Source organism: Penicillium subrubescens (genome assembly GCF_028828155.1).
Source record: "Penicillium subrubescens strain IBT 31985 chromosome Unknown utg000004l_segment0_segment0, whole genome shotgun sequence".
Lineage (NCBI taxonomy): Eukaryota > Fungi > Ascomycota > Eurotiomycetes > Eurotiales > Aspergillaceae > Penicillium > Penicillium subrubescens.
This window is the reverse complement of record NW_026643154.1, coordinates 116534-131662: the sequence shown is the minus strand read 5'-3', so window position 1 is coordinate 131662 and position 15129 is coordinate 116534. Positions and strand designations below refer to the sequence as shown.

Here is a 15129-nt window from a genome sequence, read left to right as displayed (position 1 = left end):
CTCCGTCATCGCCGGTTCCGTCTCCATCTAAATTCGCTTTTCGATTCGAGTCATCACCCGCTTTGCCACGGCGGTTCCTTCATAGCCGCAACACCGCGATCGGTTCTCTTGTGACACTTTCCTCTCTGATACTCTTTTGACTCTTTTATTTGCCTCTTTGATTACTCTTCCCCTTTGTCTACCCTGATATCCTCCTGCCTGCCTTGTTCTTGCTTTCCATCTACGTGACTCTTTAAACCTTCCTTCACTTTCTCATCTCTCCCCCTCTCCCCTCCCCCACAACAACACGACAACACTACAACAGTACACGCCACCTCGTTGCACTCAGCCGCGTCGGTGGTTTCTTCCCTTCCTCTTTAATATCTGACTCGTCACCCTGGCGATCTTCACCTTCTAAAAGGCTTTGCCGTCGCCTCCCGCAAAAGACGGCTCCTGTCTTCTCGGCCTTCGTTCCCGGTTCTCTGCTAAACGGTATCTTGACAAACACTACGGTTCCAAAATCGGATCATCCTCTTCTTCTTCTTTCGGTCGCCCGTCGAGAAATTTGAGTGGTTGACTGTCTCGCCACTGGCTGAATCAGTCTTCTCCATGAATCCCTCTACGCTTCCGGATATGTCGGGGATGGACGTCTTGGGTTTACACATCTCCAACCCAAGCTCCAAAGCGCCTCACGCGCACCCTTACCCTTCTTCTATAGCCTCCTCCGCCTCCTCCTCTTCCTCCTCGGTCTTTTCGCTCGACGCCTCGCAGAGTTCGGTTTCGTCCACCGCAACCAACCCCGTCGACGTGATCTGGGAGAATGAAGGAGAGACACTCGGGAGATCTGTGGGCACATGCCCTCGCGCCTTTGCAAAGGGACCTGCTCCCAAGCTCGATGGTGCTGTGCCGGCCGAGCTGCGCATGCATCCTCGGCGCACCAACGTCGCGACCAACGGCTCCGCCGCGCGGCCTCCGCCATGTCTGCTTCGGCAGTCCGAGCGGAAAGTGAATTTCGTCGATAACCTCGTCGGTAAGTCTGATTGTCGGAATCCTCCCCCTTCACCATGTCCCCCATCCGGCTAAATCGGTTCTTTCTTGTTCCTTCGTGAAGATACGGCGTCGCAAATCGTCGAAAACATCTGGCCGCTGTCTGCCGTGGCATCCCGAAGTGATACCGCGACGGGGTACAAGGGGGTTCTTCCCCTGCGGACCTTCATCCAGGAAACACTTCGTCGTTCGCGTACTAGTTATTCCACCCTGCAGGTGGCTTTATATTATTTGATTAAAATTAAGTCACACGTGCCCTCGCACGACTTTACCAAGGAGCAGCCCCGGGATCAGTCGTGCATGCGGGCCATGCAGTGTGGCCGCCGCATGTTCTTGGCGGCTCTCATCTTGGCCTCCAAGTATCTTCAAGACCGGAACTACTCCGCCCGCGCGTGGAGCAAGATCTCCGGCCTGAACACTCTGGAGATCAACCAGAATGAGTTGATGTTCCTCGAGGCAGTCGGATGGCGCCTGCACGTCTCCGAAGCCCTCTTCCAGCGTTGGACCGACCTCGTCTTGAAGTTGACCCCCGGCGCTGGCGGCCTCTCAGCCTGTGAGGGCCAGTGCTGGCGCACCGTCCTGCCTTCTCTCACCCCTGACCTGGAGTCGTTCGACTTTGAGCCGATGACCCCCGTCTCGATGGGTAGTATGGAGCTGGGTGTGGCCGATTCCCCATCGCCCCGCAATGCTCCAAGCATCGAGTCGATCCGCTCGACCTCGCGCGAGCAGACTCCCACCTGCCCGCGCAGTCTGCCCCGGACCATGGAGCCCACGCCTCGCCTGGAATACGCGCATCTGCCGATGCCGACGATCCCCCGCCCCCAGATGCTTCCCACGCCTCAGATGACCCCCCAGTCGCATGTTGCCTGCACTCCTGCTGCGAGTGTAGCAGCATGTGGGCCCCGCCGTCCGTCCATCGGTACTGCGATGTGCCAGGCCCAGAACTTGGGAATGGCGCGCTCGACTCTTGATCAGCGCCCGCCGCTCTCGTTCTGTTCCCGGGCTCCGACGTACGATGGCTATCCGACTGCGGTCCGTCGGTCTTCTCTGGCTCGGTCCACCTCGTCGGCCTCGTCGGCTTCGTCTCCCGACTCGATGGTGTCGGATGTGTCGACTCTGTCGTCGCGCTCCTCGCGATCTTCGTCGGTCTCCTCCAGCGCCTCGGGTGCCGGTGTCTCGGCCCCCTCTCGCCTGGCTGTGACAGCCACCTTGCGTTGCACCAGCAACTCGCTTAAAGAGAGTCGCAAGACTCTGGCGATTGCCTCCCCGATCGACGAGGCTTCTCTGGCCGACCTCTACAGTGCCTCCGACTACCCAGGTGCGATGAGCTCTGCGCCAGACTTGTCCACTTTTACTCTGGATTCGAGTCTGAGCGAAGCGGCTCAGAGTCTCTGCGAGTTGTCGGGTGCTACTCCTGAGCGTCGCCAGTGTCGCAAACGCGGTCGTACTGGCTCCGATGATCTGCTCCTCCAAAACCATGTCCGCCATTTGATTGACGCGGGCGCGTCTGGTGTTCCTGCGTCTGTTCTCCCCGACGGGCACTTGGCTCACTCGTTCCTGGTTTCGGGTGGATCGTCGTCGCTTTCAGGTCCCGCTGGTATGAAACGGGCCTGCTGTGGCAGCGAGGCGCGCAAGGTTGCGCTCAACCCCAGCATCCGCGCAGACTACCTGAACTAAACGGGACGACTGGCGCTTCCGGATTTTCCTTTGTTTTTTTGAGGATTAGAAAAAGCCCGTCTTTTTTTTTGATTGTTTCTCCAAAAGCCTCGTGGTTTTTTCGGATGATTCCCCTCCCCCGTTTCCCCCGTTTACCACCCTATCTCTATACCTCTCCCCCCCCTTTGGCAACTGAGGCCTAGCTTGATCTCCTCTTGTACATACTCCTCGCCCGTTCTTCACCCCCTCAACCCGGATTCCCAACCTCAGTTGTCACTCAAGCTACCACCCAAAATGGTCTCGCAAGTGTACGATGCACGTGGTTCCTTGTCCTCGTCATCCTCTTTCCTCTGCCTTTTTTTTTTTTTTTTTTTTTCTGCTTTGTTTTGCACGGAGTGTGGTGGGCATGGGACGGTTCGTTACTCTTTTTTTTTCTCTGTCGCTACTACTACTATTACACATCTCCAGAGTGTCTGGGGCTACTATTACCTCCTACCTCCTATACCTCACCCCATCATCTACCTTGACTGCACATTGTTCTCCTTATCCCATCTACTTGGCGCTATGGGTTGCATGGCACCATGGGTGGGCATCATCGGGGAAATCGGCGTCTGGGCGGAAGGGTTCGCATCTACGGATAGCCAATCGTACATTTACTTGATCCGAACATCTTTCTCCTTAGCTTTTTTTCTTCTTTTCTCTCGTATTATTCTAGGTAAGTGTGGTAGGTTGCAACCGGCGCTTGTAGTTGCGGCTCGGCATGGGCTGAGCCTCCATGCTGTCGTCGTGAGGAGTGACTCACGCCCTCCGATTTGTGCCGATCCTAGTTATTAAGTGTTAGTGTTTCTGTGTTCCGGTCTCGGCATTAAGTGGCTGTGGCTGTGGCTGTGGCTGTGACTTGGGCACCCGGCATTTCCGCACTGTTGATGCTTGGGGCCTCGGGCTCTTCGAGATTGAGCTCATTTCTATGTATAGTGTTATGGATAACAAACACATCTCCAGAAATATACTCCAAGTTGTTAGCCAATTTTCGATTCTGTTACAGTTACCGCTGCAGGTGTGGGGGAGAAAAGTCGAATGATCAAGTGAGTGTAGACAAAATTAACTTTGCATCTGTGTTTATGTTTTGAACTTCTTTCGACTTTAAGGTGACTTAATATATTAATATTAATAATTATTGAAGGATAACCATGCTTGAATAAGATATGAGGTATGCTATATCTCGGGTGTCTTCCTACAATTACCATTTGGGGCGATATTTCATGCGCGACTGCCTAGCTGCATGTCCATGCACTCGGTGTACGTGGGACTTCTCGTCTGTTGCCTGACGACATACTGACTTATCCTTTGAAGAACTTAACTCTATTATCAACATTGGGTAAAGTTTAGTAGTATGATGTGTATACTCAGTAGTTGGAAACCTTCAACTCAAGAGGCCATCGGACCATAGGACGGACCATCAGATAAGATCAGATGATGCGTCACCGTTTTCTCCGCACTTTCCCCTCTTCGCCCACTTTGCTTCTTAACCCGTTGCACTTCGACTCTGGGCTGCTCTCACTAGAGCTGTTTATATTATTCTTCAGCTTCGAAGATGATCTTTCAACCTCTCACTGCTGGGCTTCTTGCCCTTTGCTCTTCTACTTTTACCTCGGCATCGGCCATCCCGCCCTTGGAGAATCGGGGTGTTTTGAACTATGCTGATCATGCAACCACCCCTCTTGACATCGATGAGGATAGCTTTACACGTCCATCCTGGTTCACGTCTACTTTGATGGCCCGCCGTCTGCTAGCTCTCTCTCCCAGTGGTGTCATTTCGACTACTTTCCCAAGCCAAATCCCGGCCTGGTCCCGTACGCCTGCCGAGGTCGCCGGTCTACCTATTGGTCTTCGTGAGTACATCGCCGACTGCGACGGCATTTTACCCGAGGATCTATCGCACGGAGACAACGGTGACCCGACTATTCTGGCACTACGTATTGCAACGACCTTCAGAAATACCGGCGCTGGGTCAAACCTCAGTCTCGAAATAGACTGGTGGGACCATCTCTCTGAAGCTGGCGCCGTCTATCCCGGTCTGCCTCCCAGCCCAGCTGCGCTGCCACGCGTCACTCTATTCGGATACCTCGATACCCTCCCTGAATTATCCGGTATTGCGGCTGTCAATCTGGAAAATTGCTTCCTTCGGTCACATCCCGATGCCAAGTACTGGCTACCCGGTACCCCGGGTTCCCCACATGCGAGCTTCTGGGCGCGACTGGTGGTCACGCAGGTGTACTGGATCGGTGGGTTTGGTGACGTGCAGCAGATCGGGTGGATGAATATCACCGAGTGGAAAGGGATTCGACGGGATGGAAGTGTAGCGGGCGTGGGTGATGGACGTGGATGGGAGGATGTACGACTGCCAGGGGAAAAGCACCCGGCACATGGTGCTCTATGATTTGTGCATGCCCTTTGATCATATGGCATTCTTCTACATATGAGTCGGCTTTGCCCGGTCTATCCTGTAGATACAGAGACTGAGTTGGAGATAGTTCACTGATACTGATACCCGATGCTGATGAACGACGGAGTCCTCCGAGTCATATGGATTATCAGGACCCCACAGCCTTCGCTTAATTTGAACGAACCTTTTTAAGTTGCGCTTTGACAGCTAATCGACATGATTTAGTCTGCTTTAGTCTGTTTCCCCCCATTTCTGCCATGATGGAAACCAGCCGTGAGGCTTGTCATTCGCCAGTTGAGCTTATCAGTTGAGCACTGGGCAGGGATGCTTATCACCTTATCAAGCTTATCAAGCTTATCACATTCATGACCCCGACAGACTCGACGACTCCAACGAGATCCGAAGTTCGATTCACACTATTCGTACTTTGCTGCAAGTGCTGGTATTTCTGTGCTGATCCTCCCTCATGGTTGCATTCAAAAGTGTTTCCTTTTTCTCGCTCAAATGCCCTTGTGTTGCATTGGTGACACAAGCTCCATGCTTGCTTATTCCGCTACTTCTATTTTACCTCTCTTAACATAGAAAGTTCCCACTCTCCTCCATCTTCCATTATGTGCCTCTCCAGGCCTCAACTGAGGGTCTCCCAGACCCAGTCGGCCTTTGCAAGTGGCAATGCACGATGGACAAATCTTGATCTGGATCCGATCCCTTTATTGGGTCGAAAATGGGGTGTTCTGAACTTGATAGGTACTGATATCGGCCCAATCTGATCTAGACAGGGCTACTCTGTTGTTCTAATATTGTCATCCCTAGCATACTGGATCTCCGACGCTTTCAATGCAGCGACCTGGCAATTTGCTAGCAGTATTATCGCCGTCGGTCTGACTTACCGCGAGGCCCTTGCTATCGTGGCCATCTCCTTCCTCATTATATCCTTCGTCATTGCTGGCAATGGTGCCGTCGGCGCCATCTACCACGTCCCTTTCCCCGTGATCGCACGTGCCAGCTGGGGTTTCTGGGGCTCGTATATCGCGATCATTTCCCGACTTATTCTGGCGGTATTCTGGTTCGCCATCCAGAATGTGAATGGTGGAAACTCGGTCCGTGTCATGATTGGGGCTATCTGGCCCAGCTACTTGGACCTGCACAATGATATCCCCGCCTCACAGGGTATCACAACGAATGGAATGGTCGCATTTTTGATCTTCTGGATCTTCCAGTTCCCATTCCTATGCATGCATCCGAATAAGCTGCGCTGGCTATTCACTATCAAATCTATTGTGGTCCCAATTGCCTGGATTGCCATCTTGATCTGGGCTTTTGTGGCTGAGAAGGGTGGCGGTGGAATCTTTGCCCAGCAAAAGGCGACCGTCTCGGGGTCGAAGTACAGCTGGTTATTCCTGGCGAATATGACCTCCGTTCTGGGGAATTATGCCACTCTCAGCGTTAATCAGGCAAGTCCTCGGCCCCGATACAATACCCAACCAGTACTGACATACTCCTCTTGTTATAGTCTGATTTCTCGCGATACTCCCGTATCAATCCCCGTTGGCAACTCCTCTACATCCCCCTGCTCCCCATCATCTTCACTTTTATCTCCTTCATCGGCATTGCTGCTTCTTCCGCCGGCCAAGCCCACTATAACCTCTCCTCCATCCCCTGGGACCCCAACGAGCTTATCAGCCTCTGGCCTAACCGCGCCTGCCGCTTCTTCGGCGCAGCTTCATTTGCTATCGCTTCGCTGGGTGTCAATATCTCGGCCAATTCACTCTCCGCCGCGAATGACTTTACCGCTCTGGCACCGCAGGTTCTTAATATCCGTCGAGGCCAGATCTTATGTGCCCTGCTATCGTGGGCGCTTGTCCCGTGGAAGATCCTGGCGTCTGCAGACAACTTCTTGAGCTTCATGAGTGCTTATGCTATTTTCTTGGGACCAATTGCTGCCATCATGTTATTTGATTTCTGGGTTGTCAATCGTGCTAAATATGATTGTCTTGCGCTCTATCAGCCCTTGAATCCGATTTATCGCTACGTTTGTACCGTACCGTTCATGACGGGAAAAACTATCTGGGGCGTGAACTGGCGTGCGCTGGTGTCATTTATCGTGGGTGTAGTCCCCAGTTTACCCGGACTTATCAACGCCGTTAATCCCAAAGTGGATGTTGGCGAAGGGGTCCATCCTTATCAATTTGGATGGTTGTTGGGGTTCTCTGCTACCGCGTTGGTTTACTTGGCCTTGTCGTGGCTGTTCCCAGTGAAGGAGACTCAAATTCCCCGTGCTGTTTTCCCGGATGAGATCTATGATGAGAGGGCTGTTGTGGTAGAAGGTCTAGAGACGGATAGTTCGGAGCATATGTCGGCGACTTCCCAAGGTGAAAAGATGGCAGCCGAGTCGGGGAAGGTTGTTTAGAGGGTTTCCCCGGTTGTTATGATGAGTACTCGTTTCATTTCATAGGAGAATATCATGGGAGCATCTTGATTGTCTTGGCTTTTATATGAGCAGTCGCGCGGAAGCGCTTTGCTGTACATGAATTCATGATTTATATCCTTTGTGTATGAAATGATGGAAAGTATTTCTTAATGTGTTCAGAAGCTATAAGCCGGTTTTGTGCATTTAGACTGGTTGTTATGGTGCTTCCTTACCAAACCTTCTCATCGCATAACTCCAGTGTCTATTCACTATTTCCCTGGCCCCTTCTTCTCTTCCATTTTAGAGTAGGTCTTCAGAGCAGGTCTTTCGAATCCTCTTTCGAATCCTCTTTTGAGAGGCCTTTGGAGAGGTCTTTGGAGAGGCCTTTGGAATCCTCTTTAAAATCCTCTTTAAAATCCTCTTTAGAATCCTCTTTCGAAGGGTCTTTGCAACCATCTTGCATGCTCTGAATCTTTCCTAAAATTCTCCAGCATGGTAAAGAAGAGGAAGAAGCAGCGTCAGGATCTATAGTCGAGCAGTAGCAGAGCGCTCTGCGTGAGAGCAGCGCTCTCGAATACGGTGCATTATTTTCTTTGAACGTGTAGCCAACCGAAGTATTACTATTGGGAGCTTCTCTAATTGAGTGATTCATATTTCCGGCTGTGCGAACGCAGTCGAACTTCTTGTACATGAATATTTTATTTCAGATTTGAAGATTCCCATATGATTGATTGATGATGATGCATCCTTCAAGCCCTGCCTGTCAGCCTTTGCCTCCAAGGCCTGAGGGCTAAAAGCTGTCGGGTGCTTGTGATGGGAATGGAGTCTCCCAGCCATCAGCTGGGAGCCCATTGCCACAACCTCTTGGTCTGCACCGAGGACTGTCTCAATCATGGCAATTGGGAGTCATATTGTTATGCCCCAGGGCCCTGGAGAGCGGGAAGTCATAAGCGTATAAAACCCATGTTCTTCTTGTAGGTGGGTACTTGGAAAATATCTTGCCCGTATCGAGAATGGTAACGAAAAGCTGTTTTGTGATCATGACATCGTAAAAATTCACTTTCATGGCCCAGCCCCATATGACAAGGCCTCTTTCAAAACCTTGCTCACACTGGAGGATGCACGACCAAGCTCGCCACCTTCTTCCCTCGCACTCTTCAGGCCCCGTTCGACAGCGGACAAAAACCGCGCCGAGAAGACTCGGAAGCGATCCTCGCGGGTCTCGTACATCTCGCCCTCCTCATCACGCGGCTGTCCAAACAAATTCAGGTAGGCATATGGCGCAGCTGATTCGGAGATCATATGTTGACCCGTCTGGCACAGCGGGAAGGGCCACACTGAAGTTGTCGGGTCATCATGTTGCGCATTATCGTCGACCGAGGCACCTGGCGCCCCAATTCCGGCATCCAGGAACCCCGCCAGCGCACCCAACACCTTTACCATAGGCCGCCCCTGGCTCCCAGACTTGCCGAAGGTAGACCGATTAGAGGACCACCGCGCCGACTCCTCAGTGTGCCACCCCAGCACCGACAGAAAACAGTTGAACGTTTTGATCCATCCGCCGGCGCAAGAAACCACAGCCTCACCAGCCGCATCAACCATCCATGAGAGAATTTCGACGGCGGAGACGCGGATGTCTGCCGCTAAATGGGTCATGCCAGCGCGGACATAGGGGAGTAGTTGCGCAACGTGGTCCTCCACGTCGTTGGACGGAAGTGTTCGGAGTAGCTTGAGAAGGGCAGTGCGCACATTGTTGTTTGCGTCGAGGATCAATGGGAGAAGAGATGAAAGCATAACGCTGACCGGCTGGGGGAGGGGTGAATTGACCGGTCGCGAGGCGATTGTGGTGGTTAGGTGGGCAAGGGAATCGCGACGTTGACTGTCGGATTTGGAGGAGAGGAGGGAAAGGTGGTGAGAGAATTGGCTGCTGGAGGTTGGGGCGACGACATGGAGAGATTGTTGATTGAGAACAATTGCTGCAAAGTATTAGCACAATACTTCGTACTTTATAGAGTCCACCGTCCCATGAAGCAGAGTGTTTACTTACCTTTTGATCGGAAACTGGTGTCTGTAAAGTTCTCCGGCTTCGCCTTGGCCTTGCCGACCTTGAGCTTGGGTTTCTGCGGGAATCAGCTCCTTGAACCCTGATAATTGTCATTCAATAAATCCTACCTGGAAGTCCTTTTGCTTCTCCTTCTTTCTTTTAGCGCTGGCACCCATGGTTGCTGTTGTCAATTGTAGTTTGGAGGAAGCTGTCGCGGTGACTTTTTTTTTGGGCTGGCTATCCCACGTGATACTGATAGCCGCCTCAGGCAGCACACGGCCAAAACGGGAAGTAAAAGACGCTCCCGGATTATTATTTGTTGATATTACCAGGCATTCATTTTTTTGAGCCCGAGTAAAATGGGAATAATATCACATAAGAGAGTGACAATTTTATTATACCCAAAACTGCAGCGACGGTCTTATCGTCTGTCGAAGACTCCCCTTGGACACTGAACACCATCGATGAGGATGCACGGGATGTATGGAACTTTATTATAACTCATGGCTATGATTACAACAAGATTTGGGAGTTTTACAGGCTATTAGGTCCAAGATCTAATTTACTCTGGGGTTTGGGATGCTGGTCTTCGGATTTCATCAATGGGGCTGCAGTTTGCCTTCTACTTCCACCCGGCATTGAGATCACCATGCTTCCTCGGCCTGTGATGTGGTGTTATACTCCAACGGAAGAAATTCTATAGATTTGGTACTCAGATATCTGTGTCCTCCGTTGCTGCTTGCACTGGTATCGGCAAGTCCTCTTTGTCACACCACTCAGCCTTATCAAAAGCAGCAGAAGATTGGGCTGGGCCCAAACCAGAGGTATTCCACCCTCGTACGACTATCTCATCTAGCTTGAGCCTGGCTCAGTTATTAGATAGAGATCCAAATACCCTATATCGACAATATTGCCAGTCACTCACCACGCGAGCTTCCCCCGAGCGCCTTGGCCACTGTCTCATGTGCAGAATCCAACATGGACTTGCCCTTCTCGGCCGACTCCCGAGTTGATTCCTTGAATTGATCTCGCATACTGGTAGGTGTATCAGACATTCGACGAGTGGTTGTCTTCTTGTCACCTGCACATAAACAAAGATGGCTTAGTTCCTAGTTCCTGTCATATAACATGGCCGAATGAGGACGGAAGCAAGAAGGTGGCAGGTGTTACATTCCTGGATAGGAGCCCATCTCCACGACACCATAGGTACTTGGATACGTACCTGGTTCGAAATATTCCGAGATTCTCTGATGGGCGCTGCTTGCGGATTCTTTTGCCCGGCTGGTGTAGTTGTCTGGTTTGCTCACGTCGACGATAATAGGCTCCGAGACCTCTGGGATGAGGGAGTTAGTAGTCGTCAGATAGGGAGGTATCACTGAAGGGTGGAACGAGCTTGCCATCCGTACTGGCACTATCATACTGTTGCAGGAAGTCAGTATTGGCTTGAGACATAGTGACAGGGTAGAGGGGTATCAGGATACCGCGGCGCCAGACATGTTGATACTATTCTTCGAAATTTGGACGATAGTTCCTTCGTTGAATGTGAGAATACGTGAGAGTATGTGCAAATTAATCGAATACAGCACCAAGAGGGGATTAATGATAGATGGATATTGAGCAACTAGGAGGGGCAAGAGGCAAGAGCGCAATTCGGAAATTCGTCGCCATGACGTCTTTCCCGCCCGTTCAGTCTTCATTGAGAAGAAGATGTGAGAACGAAATTGGGGTCAGTTTGAGCTAAGAAGCGCTACATAAAGCGTGAGCCATGAATAAGGCAAATTTGTATACCGACAAATATCGAGGGAGGAACCGGAGGGGCTGACGGTAGAAAGAAACTGCGATACATAGATACATACAGTACTGTATGAACATGTGTCATGTGGAACTATCGTGGTGGGGGGGGGGGGGGGGCTGGTCTTTAAGGTTACGATCTTATCTGGATTGGCTTTTGCTTGTGGATCCTCTTGCGATCGGGGATTTGTGTCCAGTATGACCTGCACTGCGAGTTCTAGTGTCGTCAACCATAGGACCCTTTTGTTCCGAGCCAAAGCCTAGGCCCATAGGCTAGCTACTACCACGCCTGCGAAAGCTACAAATACCTAATCCTTGTATGGACCAGGGGCATTTTTCCACGCGAAATTCTATCTACGTACCCAAGTTCCAAGTATAACAATGCGTCATAACAATCGTAGTCAAATTCAAGTCTAAATAGAAGGGGGAAAAGATCCCAATCATCACACCCGGGCCTGCTCAGCAGCGCGTAATCAATATAGTGACGAAAACGAACAGCAATCAGAAATAATCAGAAAAAAAAATATGACATAAAATCAAAGACATGAGATGCGCACTTCTGCCCGGGCCCAAGCTACACATAAGAAACACAAAAATCAGGACACAAAAAAGCAACTTGGGCACCGGACAGACGCGATTGTATCAATCAAATCACAGAGATCATCAAGCACACGTAACGTATAAGAGACAGGGAGATAAAAAGGGGGAAAGGCGAAAGAGCATGGGTTTCAACAAATCCATGCGGGACCACCAGCAAAGTGGAGCATTAGTCGTGTATAGATGGGATTAGAGAGGTGGTGGCAGCCCAGCCCCGTAACACCGAGAGACATCGACAGAAAGGAAAAAAGTATAGAAAGCAGGAGTCGTCCCAACGGCTAGGAGCGTCTACAGACTCATGGTCAGCCATTCCCACTCTTGACTGGCACCCTGGCCACCTGCAATACTGTGGTTGGCTGGGTTGGCAGCTGCGGGGAGCATCGCGGGCGCTAGAGGCACCACCTTGGATCGGCCAGCGGATGTGTTGGCCCTGGGGCTGTCTTCTTGGTCTGGATCAGATCCAGTCGGAGCCTTCTCCAGGCGACGCTGGCGTCTAGGAGCCACTTGCACTCCAGCCCGAGCCGAGGCTACGCCGGCAGAGGGCCCGGCCTTGGGTGGAGCGGCAGCAATGGGGATGACACCCGGTTTGCCCATCGTGCTAGACCCTGTCATGGCAGGGGGTGACTCAGAAGAGTTGCCGTTGGGAGTGCGAGAGGCAACCAAGCTGGAGGGCATCTGAATGGAGTTCTTGCGCGATGACTTTTTGGAAGAGCGAGAAGTGCCAACAGCCAAACTGTTAGCGCTACTACGGTTTCGCTTCTTGATGACGTCGGTCTTGAGCGACAGCGGACGAACGACTCCATGGAGCTTCAGGAACAGACCACAAGCATTGCACAGCGGCTGACCCTCGGGGTTGCGGCGCCACAGGGGGTGGTCTGGGTGAAGCAGTTGGTACAAGTGGTCGGGCCAGCATTGGGGTCACCGTTTTTGGATCCGCCGGGACTGCCTGGACGTGACGGCACTGCGCTGCTTAGGCCGGACTCGGGAGGCGTGTTGGGGGATGGATGGTTGGTAGGCGGATTACTGTTGATTCCGTTCATGCTCTGTCGGAGCAGTGCCGGAGCGTTCGGGGTTGAGGCAGTGCGAGCAATCTTTTGACGCCGAGGATCCTGTTCTCGATTGCGTACGTCGCTAACAGAGGCGGCCGAACCGAGTCCGCGACCCAAGCTGCCGGCGTGCTGCCAGTCAGCAGGACCATCCATCATATCCACAGACCCGATCGTGACATGTTTGCGATGCGGGCCGTTGAAACCCGGCAATGACTGAACAGACCCAGCGAAGCCAGAGTCCCAGGTCAAACCACCATTCATGTCATTGTCGTCCATGGACGGGAAGTCATTCGGCATCGTGATACCTCCGCGTTCGTACGGGGTGCCATCGTCGTCTTCATTATCAGAGTCACCACCAAACGTGAACATGCTGTTGGTGGGTGCGGTCGAGGAAAACTCGCCGGAGCCTAGAACCTGCGTTGGGTCCACGTGCTGGGCGGGTGAAACGGAAAACCCGGATTGGTGCATGGTGTTAGGCGGACCTGTGACAGCAGTCGGGGCCGAAAATTCACCGTTGGTGGTGTTAAACATGTGGCGCGGCTGCAGCGACGCCGACAGGTTAGATGTTCGTTGCTGTTGGAGGTAAGTGGGAATCCGGCGCTGGGCTTGAGACTCCGTGGACGGCACATCGTTAAAGAACATGGACTGCTCTCCTTCGTAGATAGGCTGGGGAGTCGACACGGTGGACTGATAGCCCGATGGTGGCGGAGAGAAGAACTCGGTCGAGTTGAGGGAAGTAGCCAACGGCGTCTGTGCATACAGGTTGGAGAAAGGGTTGCCGGACGTCATTGGGGACTCGGATGGAGAGAAAGTGAAGTGCTGCTGATACGGCCCAGCCGAGTGAATGCCGTGGTCCTCGCCCACTCCAAACGTGTCCAGGCTGAAGGGAATGCTGGAGGTGTGGTGGTGCTGAGGACGACGCCCGCCTAGCGTGCCGTTTCCAGGCATGGCAAAGGCTGTGGGCGGGTGATCCAAAGAGTAGTCGGGAAGCGTGGAGGACAACTCGGAATGCTGCGCCAGCATTGTGTTCGACACGGGCGGCACCTGGGGCGAAGAATCGGCAGGGCGCTTGCGAGTCGGTACGGCCAGGCCGGCGAAGAACTGGCGCTCGTCGACACTGGTCTTGCGCACTCGACGGGTCACGTAGCCGAACTCGCTGTTCTTGCGTTGATCCGACGGCGGGTGGGGGAACGATGCGGCCGCGGCCGAGTCGTTCACTGGATGGTCCTTTCGTGCTTTAATGGGAATGGAAGCTGTGGGAGTCGCATTAAAGTGTCGGTCGGCGGCGGCATGTGAGGCATAGTCTGCGGGAGAATCAAAGGGCACAATAAAGTCGTCGATGTTCATCGGGTCGGGCGTCGCATCCATGTTCATATCATTGTTGTTGTCAGGTGGATTGCTTGCTGTCTGGTCTGACAAACGCAACTGCGCGATGCCGCTCGAGTTGGGGCTGGTGATGTCTTTTTGGGATTGCGATATCCTGCGGGGGCCAAAAAAAGTGAGCTGTCTGGTTCGAGACCACGGAAGAAGCATGGAATGTATCTAATGGAGGGCGACCTACCGAGCCTTTTCTTGTTCCTTGCGTTTTAGACTCATGGCCATCATGCGCCATGTCAAATTCTCCATGCGCTCCTGGTTCGGTAGCTGGGATTTTGTTCGGGTGTAGAGTTTCCAGATCTGAGCTGCCAAGGGATCGTTCTTCTGTAACTCGTCGGGATTGTCGCCACCGCGCGGGGCACCGGTCTTCCACTCCGGGAAGATGGCGTCCGAAAGCATCCCATCCTGAGTCTGAGGGTTGGCGTTGGCGTTGTTGGAGGTGGAGTTGGCCGGGCTAAAGGCGGAGTTGAAGGTGAAGTCGTCGGATATCATATGTGAGTCGATATCGATCCCTGGGAAGGCCAGCGCGGATGGCTGAGACGGTCGGGCTCCTCCATGCCCATGTCCATAGCCATGTCCATAGCCATGCCCGTGCCCATGCCCTCCATGGTTCATTCCCTCCATGGTATCCAGAAGGAGAGGGGGAAGGGAAAGACGAAGGAGGAGGGGGAGGGGGATAAAAAGGCAGATATAGAGACGAGGGGAGCGAGGGTGGTGTGGGCTAAGAAATGGT

General features: G+C 52.7%; 6 protein-coding genes across 6 annotated transcripts; 3 read left to right on the top strand and 3 right to left on the bottom strand.

The window, feature by feature from the left end:
* Positions 1-588: 588 nt before the first annotated feature.
* On the top strand, positions 589-2703 carry N7473_005138 (putative G1/S-specific cyclin Pcl5; the record flags this gene model as incomplete). The annotated part of the gene is made up of 2 exons (XM_057151078.1): positions 589-1009; positions 1091-2703. The coding sequence occupies 2 exons, from the start codon at positions 589-591 to the stop codon at positions 2701-2703; spliced, it is 2034 nt and encodes a 677-aa protein (XP_057008883.1).
* A 1573-nt stretch (positions 2704-4276) lies between these two features.
* N7473_005137 (uncharacterized protein) lies at positions 4277-5122 on the top strand (the record flags this gene model as incomplete). The annotated part of the gene is made up of 1 exon (XM_057151077.1): positions 4277-5122. The coding sequence occupies one exon, from the start codon at positions 4277-4279 to the stop codon at positions 5120-5122; it is 846 nt and encodes a 281-aa protein (XP_057008882.1).
* Positions 5123-5739: 617 nt separating this feature from the next.
* On the top strand, positions 5740-7538 carry N7473_005136 (nucleobase cation symporter-1 family protein; the record flags this gene model as incomplete). Its single annotated transcript, XM_057151076.1, has 3 exons — positions 5740-5875; positions 5942-6582; positions 6642-7538. 3 exons carry the CDS (start codon positions 5740-5742, stop codon positions 7536-7538), a joined length of 1674 nt encoding a protein of 557 aa, XP_057008881.1.
* A 645-nt stretch (positions 7539-8183) lies between these two features.
* On the bottom strand, positions 8184-9767 carry N7473_005135 (IPI1/TEX10 family protein; the record flags this gene model as incomplete). The annotated part of the gene is made up of 3 exons (XM_057151075.1): positions 8184-9514; positions 9586-9658; positions 9711-9767. Coding segments are annotated over 3 exons (1044 nt in total), but the record flags the coding sequence as incomplete, so codon positions are not given.
* Positions 9768-10499: 732 nt separating this feature from the next.
* Positions 10500-11034, bottom strand: N7473_005134 (uncharacterized protein; the record flags this gene model as incomplete). Its single annotated transcript, XM_057151074.1, has 3 exons — positions 10500-10663; positions 10805-10915; positions 10989-11034. The coding sequence occupies 3 exons, from the start codon at positions 11032-11034 to the stop codon at positions 10500-10502; spliced, it is 321 nt and encodes a 106-aa protein (XP_057008879.1).
* Positions 11035-12258: 1224 nt separating this feature from the next.
* Positions 12259-15020, bottom strand: N7473_005133 (Nitrogen regulatory protein nrfA; the record flags this gene model as incomplete). Its single annotated transcript, XM_057151073.1, has 3 exons — positions 12259-12744; positions 12792-14499; positions 14581-15020. 3 exons carry the CDS (start codon positions 15018-15020, stop codon positions 12259-12261), a joined length of 2634 nt encoding a protein of 877 aa, XP_057008878.1.
* Positions 15021-15129: the final 109 nt, after the last annotated feature.